Source organism: Rhinatrema bivittatum, chromosome 8 (genome assembly GCF_901001135.1).
Source record: "Rhinatrema bivittatum chromosome 8, aRhiBiv1.1, whole genome shotgun sequence".
NCBI lineage: Eukaryota > Metazoa > Chordata > Amphibia > Gymnophiona > Rhinatrematidae > Rhinatrema > Rhinatrema bivittatum.
Genome location: NC_042622.1, coordinates 193,701,820 through 193,713,963, shown reverse-complemented (window position 1 = coordinate 193,713,963; position 12,144 = coordinate 193,701,820). Strand labels below are relative to the sequence as shown.

The 12,144-nt window shown below is 45.9% G+C and overlaps 1 protein-coding gene across 12 annotated transcripts in view; it reads right to left on the bottom strand.

Annotated features, from left to right (window-relative positions):
* CRCP (CGRP receptor component) overlaps positions 1 to 12,144 on the bottom strand; it is a 69,446-nt gene that overhangs the window by 50,639 nt on the left and 6,663 nt on the right. For 8 of the 12 annotated variants that reach the window (XM_029612912.1, XM_029612917.1, XM_029612921.1 and 5 more), the window contains exon 2: positions 6,509 to 6,545. The exons of 3 other annotated variants lie outside the window; for them this stretch is intronic. In XM_029612912.1, coding sequence (XP_029468772.1) covers positions 6,509 to 6,545 — 37 coding nt within the window. Of the gene's footprint in view, positions 1 to 6,508; positions 6,546 to 6,981; positions 7,069 to 12,144 lie in introns of those variants that run through there. One more of the 12 variants, XM_029612915.1, reaches the window with a different exon arrangement.

Genomic DNA, 12,144 nt, shown 5'->3' with positions numbered 1-12,144 from the left:
ACTCCCATAGGTTCATGCAATTTTACTTATTTGAGATTGCCTGTTTAATCTATAAAAAGAAAGACTCACTGATGCACAAAGAGAGACAGGGGCTAGCGCTTTTCATAAGCAGAAGTAATGCCATCTGTACCTCCCAAGGGCACCTGTATTGACTAAGGATATGCAATAAAAAAATTAACATTTGTTTCTACAAATTTTGGTATGGTATCCTTGTGTCCGTGGAGAAGCGCCTTAAGTGTGTTTGGCTCTTAACATGCACCACTAGACTCCAACCGGTTGATCGACCATGCTGCTTCCACTGGTGACCACAGACCTTGCACTGATGGCCCTCAGCAGCCCGCTACCCAACCCTTGAGGCTGGCATCCATGGTCACCACCACACAGCAGAAGAGGAGCAGAAGAGGAGCATTGCGGCCCGAGAAGACCAGGGCCGCTTCAGAGACCATCCTGCAGCAGCCTGTGAAGAGAAGGCCCAGAGGTGAGAGAGAGGCTGAGGGTCTGTAGAGTGTGTGTGTGTGCGCGCGTGTATGAGATGAGTTGAGCGATTGTGTGTGAGAGTGAGTTGAGAGACTGTGTGTGTGGGAGTGAGGACCTGAATGTTTGCAGAGAGCATGTGAGAGCGACAGCATGTGAGTGAGAGCCTGTGCTTGAGTAAGACAGCATGTGGGAGTGAGAGAGAGCCTGTGTGTGTGAGACTCAGACAGCATGTGCCAGTGAGAGACTGTGTGTATGAATGATTGTATGAGAGAGAGCATGTGACAGTGAGAGCGTGAGCATGTGTGTGTGTGAGAGAAAGCATGTGAGAATGAGAACCTGACTGTGTGTGTGAGGGAAGATGACAGATGGAGAGAAAAGAAATAGAAAAAAGGCAATATAAAAGAAATTGGCAAAAAAATAAGAAAGGGAAGGTGGGGAAAAAAAGGCTGTGACCAACCGATTAGAAAACTAAGATCAGACAGCAGATGTAAAAAAAATAAATAAATTACTTTTTATTGATTGGCACATGTAATCTTTGGGAATGTGCAAGAGTAGCACTTTCTCTATGCGGATCTCACAATGTACGAGGCAGCAGAATGGGCTTCACAGTGCCAGTAGCAGCAATCAGCACCTCCCCAATGGCCACGCGGCAGCAGTGACAGTGGCAGCAGAGGAATGAGAGAGGCTCTGAGGGAGCCAGTGAGAGTGAGAGCATGAGTGTGTATGAGAAAATCCAGGGGAGTAAGAGAGTGTGTGTGTGTGGGGGGGGGGGGGGGGGGGGGAGGTGTGGACGGGGAGAGAGTATCTTACAGCCTGAGAGTGTGTCAGTGTCTATGAGAGCGAGAACTAATGGTTGGGTATAAGAGCATGAATGTGTAGGTAAGTGACAGTGTATGTGTGAGAGAGAATGGACATTCTGAACCTATGGTGAGTTGAGTCACATTCACAATATAAATGTCATAATTAAATAAGTATGCACTAAAATCCAACCCCATCCATAACCCTGCCCCCATATGACCAAAGCCCCGCCCCTGCCCCACCCCACCTTGCCGGGCCATGGAAAAATGTTCTTGCTTGAAGCTGGTCCCTGGTACAAAAAAGGTTGGGGACCACTGCACTAGGTGACTCAGAGTGCCCCCCTGCCAGTTGATATAAGCGACCGCGGTGTTGTCGGAGAGGACCCTCACCGCCTTGCCACGGATCAGGGGCAGAAACACTTGGAGAGCCAGTCGAAACGCCCGGGCCTCCAGCCGATTGATGAGCCAGAGGGATTGAACTGGGGACCAGTCTCTCTGAGTGGTCTGAGACTGGCAGACTGCTCCCCAGCCGGAGAGACTGGCATCCGTAGTGACTACAATCCACTGTGGTGTCTGAAGAGGCATTCCCCGCAGAAGATGTGGAAGCGAAAGCCATCACTGCATGTCGGCGATGGTAGAGGCCGAAAGCGGGAGAACCGTGTGAAACTGTTCCGACACTGGCTGCCAGTGGGATAGCAAAGCTCTCTGTAATGGTCGCATATGCGCAAAAGCCCAGGGGACTAGATCGATGGTGGAGACCATAGTTCCCAGGACCTGGAGGTAGTCCCATGCCATTGGGAGCGGAAGCGAGATAAAATTGTGCACCTGGTCGATAACTTTGAGAGCCCGAGCGCATGGTAGGGACACCTTGCCGACCCGAGTACTGAAGCGTGCCCCCAGAAATTCCAACACCTGGGAAGGCTGAAGATTGCTTTTGGGGAAGTTGACTATCCACCCGAGAGACGTGAGGAGAGCTAGAACCTGGTCGACAGGCTGCCAGTAGAGAACCTCCGACTTGGCCCGCACAAGCCAGTTGTCTAGATAAGGATGGACCAAGACTCCTTCCCAGTGGAGAGCAGCCGCCACCATCACCATGACCTTGGTGAAGGTGCGCGGCGTGGTGGCTAGACCGAAGGACAACGCCCGGAACTGAAAATGCTGGTTCAGAATGTGGAAGCGAAGATACTTCTGGTGCTCGTGGCGAATCGGGATGTGTAAGTAAGCCTCTGTCAGATCGAGGGATGACCTCCTAGATTGGGAACAGAGGAATGGGTTGACCGAATTTCATTGGAAAGCGGGGCTTTGGTGTGGTATGCTGGGAGGCCCCCTCGCAGAAGGGCCTGCGACCTCGAAAGGGCTGAGACCAAGATTGAGACCGGGAAGAATAACCTCTAGAGGAGGCACCTCGCCCTCGAGGAGTATATCAACGTTGGCACAAAGCCCGAGATTATTTCGGTCAGTCCTCAGGCAGCTTATGGACCTTGTTTTCCCCCAAGGAATTAATAAGCTGCTCAAGGTCCTCTCCGAAGAGCAACTTACCCTTAAAAGGCAGAGTGCCCAACTGCACCTTGGACGACAGGTCCGCTGACCAATTGCGCAACCAGAGGAGCCTTCTGGTGGATACCGCCGAGACCATCGCTTTCGCCTGGACGCAGAGGAGGTCATACAGAGCATCTGCCCATACGCAATGGCGCCTTCCAACCGTTCAGCCTGCTCCGCCTCTGCAGACGGGAGGTCCTGGGTGCCGAGCAATTGTTGAACCCACCTAAGGCTTGCCCGCTGCATGAGACTGCTGCCGATAGTCGCCCAAACTCCCAAGACCACAACCTCTAAGATACACTTAAGATGGAATTCGAGCTTACGATCCTGTACATCCTTCAAGGCCGTAGCTCCCACCACTGGTATAGTGGTGTGCTTGGTAACAGCGGAGACGGAAGAACCCACTGAGGGAATTTTCAGCATTTCCAGGCAGTCTTCTGGGAGGAGATAAAGCTTGTCCATAGCTCTTCCGACGCGGAGCCCCACTTCGGGAGCTTCCCATTCCCAGAGGAGCAGCAACTTGTGCATAGGATGGAAGGGAAAAGCACAAGCTGGAGCCCTGAGTCCTGCCAGGGCCGGGTCCATGTGCGCTGGCAGTGTGGCCGTTAGAGTATCCGCCGGGGGCCCCTCAATCCCTAACTCCTGAAGTACAAAGGGAATGAGGGGTTCCAATTCCTCCCTCTGAAACATATGGAGAACCCGAGGATCATCCCCTTCCAGAGGGGGGAGCGTCCCCGCCAAATCCATACCTGGATCCGTATCCAGAGTGACTAGGGGAGTTGGAGGATCAGGGAGAGGAGGGACCCCCGGCACCACCCGGACAGACCCCTGCACCTCCTGAGTTGTAGGAGCGAGCGGAGGGGCTAGCCGCAGGAGTTTGACCGGCAGGGGACCTGGTGAAAGGTCCTCCTCCTCCTGCAAGCTGGCCAGGTAGGATTTGTACATGAGAAGCACAAATTCCGATGAAAAACGTGGCCTAGCCTTGTCGGAAGGGGGGGGAGGGGGGTCAGGGACCACGTCCTGGGGGCCGCACGGGGCTCAAATCGGGGAGAGACTCCAAAAGAATTGACTTCTCAGCACCGAGCAGCCCCAAATCGGGAGCTGCTGAAACCCCCAAAATGGCCGCCGTTCCCGCAGTTTGCCGACCCGGGAACGGCCTTGCCATGCGGTTAGAAGCGCGACCCCGGGTTTGTTTTGTTAGTGCTGCCGAGGAGGGACCTTCCTCACAAGGCAAACATGAAGAACAGAGGCGCGTCGAGGGCTCACCACAAGCAATGCAGCAGTGGGATCGCAGCATACTCTGTCAAAAGGAGCCGCAATCTGCAGAAAAAAAACCAGTTGATTTCAAAAACTTTGCTGCTGGGAAGAGCGGAGGCAGAGGAACAAACCCTGCACACTCCTTTGTACACAATACCTTGGCTGCCGGTAGAAGAAATAAAAAACAGACCGGCTTGTGGATTTTTTTTTTTTTACTTCAGTAACTGAGAGACAGGGGAAAGCACCTCCCTAAGACAGTGTTAGGAAAGAAACGTCCCTGAGCAAAAAGCAGCCAGGTAAGGGGGGAGTGACTGGACCACCAGTTTCACCCCACAATAGGATCACCGGGAAAATAGGGCTTAGGCTATGCCAAACACAAGGGGCCAAGCCCCCCTAAGCCCCGCAAGAGCCAGGAACATAAGAACATAAGAACATGCCATACTGGGTCAGACCAAGGGTCCATCAAGCCCAGCATCCTGTTTCCAACAGTGGCCAATCCAGGCCATAAGAACCTGGCAAGTACCCAAAAACTAAGTCTATTCCATGTTACCATTGCTAATGGCAGTGGCTATTCTCTAAGACAGGACTGTCTCCTGATAGAGAGAGAGAGAGAAGAGAAAAGTACCCAACAGGGAAAAGGGCTAACTAGCCAAGATCAGGGAACCACAGGTTGAGCTGATGCATCTGCTGGAGACAGACAAATACTGAGGGGCTGCAGGGTAGGCTCTGTCCTGATATAGGATATCCTTTCAGTTTTAGTCTGTCTCCATCTGCTGGACAGGAGGCTCAACGGACGGTCTGGACTGATCCGAGTACGTACAGGGAAAGCTCTTTGACTCTCCCAGAACCTTGATCAACTGCTCCCAAGTCCACCCCCAAACAGCAATTTTCCCTTGAAAGAAAGATTACAGAGGTAAGGCTTGGACCACGTCAGCCAACCAGTTCCGCAGCCATAACAAGCGTCAAGCTGAGACTGCTGCAACCATACTCCTGGCCTGTCTGGATCAAGTCGTAAACAGCATCCTCTACATACATAATTCCAGCCTCCATCTGGGCTGCCTGGCTTTCAGCCCCAGTCGTGGATGAAAATTTCTCCTGAGTCTTCTGGACCCAGCACAAACACACACTTTGCATGTGGCTACTACAGATCACTGCTCACAGACTCAAAGCAGAGACCTCTGACATCTGCTTCAGATAGATGATCAGCTTATGATCCTGCATGTCCTTTAAAGCAGACGACCCCGCCACTGGGATACTCTTCTTGGTGACTGCCGGCACTGAAGCATCCACCTTGGGCAACTCCAACAGCTGAAGAACTTCCTCAGAGGATACAACTTTGCCATAGCCCTGACCACCTTCACGCCGACCTCCGGGAGATCCCACTCCCGGCTTACCAGTTTCTTGACCTTCTTCAGGAGCAGAAAAGTCGTAGGAGAATCCCGGAGACCATCCAAGACCGGGTCCACCCCCTCATTGTCTGACTCCTCCTGGACCATTTTAATCCCCAGCTCCTGCAGAACATGGGGAATAAGCGGCTTCAGTTCTTCTTTACAGAATAGTTGCACCATATGGGGGATTCATCTCCTTCTGCTACTGGAGCCTCCTCTGGAGCCGCCATGTCTTTATCTACCCCCTGATCGGGGTCCGCAGGGTCCCCAGGATCAACATCCGGGTCATCCAGATCAGTCACCTGAACCATCAGGATCTTCTGGATGATCCAGGCTCAGATAGTGAAGGTGGTCACCTGACCCCCTAAGAACATAAGAAAATGCCATACTGGGTCAGACCAAGGGTCCATCAAGCCCAGCATCCTGTTTCCAACAGTGGCCAATCCAGGCCATAAGAACCTGGCAAGTACCCAAAAACTAAGTCTATTCCATGTTACCATTGCTAGTTGAAGAGGTCTGTGGTGCCTTTGGAGCAGTACAAACCTGAGGGCCTGCAGATCACTTAGCCCTACACTCTTCTTGGCCAGGAACGTCTTGTGCATAAGGAGAACAAAATCTGAGCCTGGGTGCAGGACCACTTGATCCTGGGGCCCAGTGGCTGACTCAGCAGGGGATCTGGAGGGCCTTGCAATTAAGGGAAACAGCAGCCAGGAGAACTGGAGCAGTGCACGGAGATTCCACTCCCACACTGTCGCCAGTTGGGGGGGGGGGGGATTCCAGGCCAGTCCTGGGTCAGATGAGGAGGATATGAGTTTTTCCACAGTTAACAATACAATGCTCAGCATGCGCTTCTTCAAAATAATTTCACTAAGAGAAGAACCCAAATGAGAGTAAGTGTTCGGTTCAAAGTCAGATTATACCTACATGCCAATAAGAATACAAATCATACAATCATGCCCCTGCCCCTGCCTCAGATCACATGAAGAGAAAGTGCCAAAAAATAAAGAAATGGATAAAAGACAAGAGTGACCCAGAAATGCAAGGGATTACCTCATAATTGCTGAGCATTGTGGTGCTGGAGTCTTTCCTGGGGGAAAAAAAAAAAAAAAAGATTAGATAACTGAAAAAAATTCCTTAGTTATTGCTTTACATATTTTGTGTGTTTATTCTGTCTTGAAAGGCTTTTGCTCTTACTTCTCCCCATTCATCTCTCATATACCCCTAGTTTCCGTATTTTTTCTATGTAGGATGCTGCTCTCTACAGAGCCGCTCTTAACAAAGCTATTTATCTAGCCACTGGATATCAGCTCAGAGCAGTAATCTGGTGGGCAGAGAAGAGAGCCATGCTCTTTCAGTAAACTAGAAATAAATCAAATAACTGCAAGCAGTTCCCTCCCTACCTCTAATCTGGGAATTCTCTTGTGGGCAGGGTTTACTGGATCAGAATCATTAATTGCAAGAACAGCCCCAGGGTATGGAGGGGAACAAAGGCCTCACCTTAAACGTTATCAATGGACACGTACCCAGATAAGAAGCAGGCTCAAGGATATAGGGTGGTGCCCCGGTCCGAGCACCGAGTCATGTTAGGAGAGCTGGAGGTCCCAAGCCAGGATACACTCAGGATAAAATGAATGGGGAGAGTTATAAATTAATAAGAGGAAAAACTGAGGATAAATTTCTGGAAATTTTATTGGACAAATTATGTTTAGTTGAGGAGGAACAGGGAGAGCCGACCGCAATGAAGTGGAATCAATCAGCAGTGGATACTCTTGATCAAATTGACCCAATTAAAAAAAAGTATTTTTGGAATAACAATTTGGGTTGGTATACAGAAGATTTACGAGATCAAAAACGGAAAGTGAGATGACTAGAGAGGAACTGCGTGAAATTTAGAGCCCCTGAAATTAAAAAAACAATGGCGCATTAAAGCAAATTTGTATTAAAAAAAAACTGATAGGGAAAAGAAGAAACATTACGCTGAAATATTTGGCGAAGCAGAAAATAGATCTAGGGAGATTTTTCAAGAAGTGGAAATAGTTATTAGTAAGGTCCCAAACTGTCAGGAATTTGCAGATTTGTTTTTTCTTTTCCAAAGTAGAATTGTTGAGTGCAGACTTGCAAGTGTAAATGGGAAGGCTAGGGGTTGGGGATATAATTCAGGTGGGTAAGATAATATAGTATGGAGGGTGAGGATTGAAGAAAGATGTTGATTTTCAGTACTGTCACTATTTGAATTTAAACAATTGTTGAAATCAGTGTGAGCGAAATATTGTGATTTAGATCCTTGACGAGCACAATTGGTAAAGAATCTACCAGATGAACTTATGTTTTTGTTGAAAATAGTTAATGGGTCCTTATTACAGAGTATAATGCCACCTGTTTTAGTAAATGGGATAACCATTCCAATTTTGAAAATTGCTTGCTTGGATGATACTAGTGTGCCAGGTATAGACCAGGATCCAATATACCATTCTTGGCCAAACTGATGGAAAAAGCAGTTACATTACATTTAACTTCATACTTGGTAAAGATGGGGGTACTAGACCCTAATCAGGAAGGATTTAGAAGGGTCATAGTACAGAAATGATTTTAGTTTCTGTATGTGATGGTATATCCCACTACTTAGATGGGGGCCAGGAGGTACTGCTGATTATGCTGGATGTATCTTCAGCTTTTGATTTGGTGAAATATAACATTCTGCTGAAGAGAAATGCTATGCTGAGGTTATCAGATGTGGTTTTGGATTGGCTAACCTCTTTTTTGCAGGGTAGGACTTTTAAAGTCCTTGCAGATGGAGCTTACAGGCATTTCTGCACACTAGCTCTAGCACGCCGGCACACCCCACACCTGAGACCTACTGCTGCTCGACCGCTACTGCCCAGTATTCTGGCTCCCCCCAAAAGACAGACCTAACCACTTGGCCACAAATCCCACCATCAGCCTGCTTCAACCAGGCCTGCCAACTCCCCCCAGCAATAACCAATTCGGCAGCAGCCACTTGGCTGATCGGTTCAACCTATACATCCTACCAAACTATTGACTGCTCATTGGAGCAATGAGGGAGCACCAAAGAAACGACGAGGGTGCAGCGAGGGAGCTCAGAGGGATTAAAACGATATCTGAACAACAGAGACGAAAGACTGTTTAGGGGGTTCTTCTGTCAAACAGGATACCTCATCTCGTAGAAGAAACAACTCAACAGGAACTATAATAGTCTTCCAAGACATTCCACAAACTCTAATTTGTATTTTAATGCTATGTTGCAATCTAGGATACTATAATGTTTTAGATAATCGATTAAGATTAAGATGGTGTTGCGTTTAATTGATCTTAGCACTTATTTTATATTTGTTTTGTGATAATTTTAGCATTGTTTTAGAATTATGCATTGTTCTTTTAACTGTTAATAGTATTTATTGAATGTTTTATATCTATCCTGTCTCTATCCCTTTTGAGATATGGTCTCCAGAACTGAATGCAATAAGGGCCTCACCAAGGACCTGTACAAGGGGATTATTACCTCCTTTTTCTTACTGGTTACTCCTGTCGAACCTTGACTATTGCAACTCCCTGCTCAGCTCATAAAAATACTACAACTTCTGCAAAATGCAGCTGCAAGACTTATCTGGAGCCAGGAAATAAGATCACATTATTCCTACATGGAAAGTACTTACCTGGCTACCAACTCAGTCTAGAATCCAATATAAAACATGAATGATCATATACAATATCATTAACCTAAATAAGGATCTGCTTGGAACAACTCAAACCCCAACGAACACTGACATCACAAAATAAAAGGTCTCTTCTCGATCCCTACATTACAAACCTCTCACCTGTTACAAACAAGAGAAAGTACAATATCTATAGCAGGTCCTCAACTTTGGAACACCATGCCGGAGGAACTAAGAACCACGACTGACAAGAAGAAATTCAAAACAAGACCTGAAAACATGGCTGTTCCAAAATGCATACAACGCAACACAAACTGATTGAATGATTACTTTCTCACCCTAACTCTTCCCATTTTCACCCGTACATACCCTTCTCTTCCCCTAAAACCCTCCCAAGCTATCACCCTAATTCTCTATCCATTGCCCAGTAACTAATAATGGTGTATGTTATTGATGTACTGTGTTCTCTAATAATTATGAATTTTAATGTCATGAACTGTGGTAAACTAGTGGAATTTCACTTGGAACAGTATACAAAAACCTCTAAATAAAATAAAAATCAAAAAAACCCCCAAAACTTACTCTACTGCAGTTTTGATGAAAGGTGGGGTGCCACAGGGATCACCATTATCTTCTCTCCTAATTAACATCTTTTTAAAACCATTGGTTACATCTTGGTTACATTAAGTAAGAACAGGGTAGGGGATGTAGCTGAATTGGAATCTAAATAGGAAAACTGTGTCAAAGTAGCTTTTGCAGAGTCGATTGAAACAAAATGTTAAGACGAAGAGCTTTTGGGAATAGGTGGAATTAACAAGGATTTTCAAACAGCAACTATGACAATTGGTTTTGATAAGGTGACTGGTGGGAGAGATACAAGATGTAGGGGTTAAGATAAATTCGAAGTTAACGGAATCCCACATATCACAGATACTCTGTGGAATATACTACTGGCTGAAGATGGTAAAGAGACTTCGCCCACTATTACAAACAGCTATGTTTAAGAAAGTGATTCAAGTCTGACTGTGCAAGGCCTTTATAAGAACATAAGAAGTTGCCATAGTGGGTCAGACCAAGGGTCCATCAAGCCCAGCAACCTGTTTCCAACAGTGGCCAATCCAGGCTATAAGTACCTGGCAAGAACCCAAAAACTAAGTCTATTCTACTAGTAATAGCAGTGGCTATTTTCTAAGTCAACTTGATTAATAGCAAGTAATGGACTTCTCCAAACCTTTTTTAAACCCAGCCACACTAACTGCACTAACCACATTCCCTGACAACAAATTCCAGAGTCTAATTGTGCTTTGAGTGAAAAATAATTTTTTCTCAGATTAGTTTTAAATGTGCGACATGCTAACTTCATGGAGTGCCCCCTAGTCCTTCTATTATCTGAGAGAGTAAATAACTGATTCATATCTACCCGTTCTAGACCTCATGATTTTAAACACCTTTATCATTTCCCCTCTCAGCCATCTCTTCTCCAAGCTGAACAGCCCTAACCTCTTTAGTCTCTCCTCATAGGGGAGCTGTTCCATCCCCTTTATCATTTTGGTCACCCTTCTCTGAACCTTCTCCAGCACAACTATATTTTTTGAGGCGTGGCAACCAGAATTGTTTATTTTATTATTTTATTTTATTTTATTTTAAGACTTTTCTATACCGTCATTCAGTTGGGTACCATCATAACGGTTTACAATAAGGCACAAATATTACTATTAGGAATAGATAAAAAATTCTATCATTAAACATGTGCCAAGACTTTACGGTAACAAAGATCTTTATATAAACTTAACAGAGCGTGTTGTAACTTGTCCGTATTTATAGAACTGGATTTAGTATAGAGATAATAATAAAAAATTAAAACTGGAGCAAAATACCCGGGTATAGTTGGGTATTGAGTTTGGGTGTTTTTGCCAGTCGCCATTTTACCCCTGTGCGGTCTCACCATGGAGCGATACAGAGGCATTATGACATTTTCCGTTTTATTCACCATTCCCTTCTTAATAATTCCTAACATTCTGTTTGCTTTTTTGACTGCCGCAGTACACTGAGCTGAAGATTTCAATGTATTATCCACTATGAGGCCTAGATCTCTTTCCTGGGTGTTAGCTCCTAATATGGAAACAAACCATGTAACTACAGCAAGGGTTATTTTTCCCTATATGCATCACTTTGCACTTATCCACATTAAATTTCATCTGCCATTTGGATGCACAATTTTCCAGTCTCACAAGGTCTTCCTGCAATTTATCACAATCCGCTTGTGATTTAACTACTCTGAACAATTTTGTATCATCTGCAAATTTGATTACCTCACTCGTCATATTTCTTTCCAGATCATTTATAAATATATTGAAAAGTAAGGGTCTAATACAGATCCCTGAGGCACTCCACTGCCCACTCCCTTCCACTGAGAAAATTGTCCATTTAATCCTACTCTCTGTTTCCTGTCTTTTAGCCAGTTTGTAATCCACAAAAGGACATCACCACCTATCCCATGACTTTTTACTTTTCCTAGAAGCCTCTCATAAGGAACTTTGTCAAATGCCTTCTGAAAATCCAAGTATACTATATCTACCGGTTCACCTTTATCCACATGTTTATTAACTCCTTCAAAAAAAGTGAAGCAGATTTGTGAGGCAAGACTTGCCTTGGGTAAAGCCATGCTGACTTTGTTCCATTAAACCATGTCTTTCTATATGTTCTGTGATTTTGATATTTAGAACACTTTCCACTAATTTTCCTGGCACTGAAGTCAGGCTCACTGATCTGTAGTTTCCCGAATCGCCCCTGAAGCCCTTTTTTTTTTTTTTTATGTGGGCCTTCTGGATAGACTTATTAGTAGGCTTCAGGTAGCTCAAAATACGGTGGGCCAGTTAGTGAGCAAACAGGCTGCTTTTGTTTAAAACTACATTGGTTGCCTATAAATAAGCGCACTCGGTTTAAGATTTGAATATTGACTTTTCAGGTATTGAGAGGAAATGGACCAGAGCAGTTACAGAAGAAATTGCA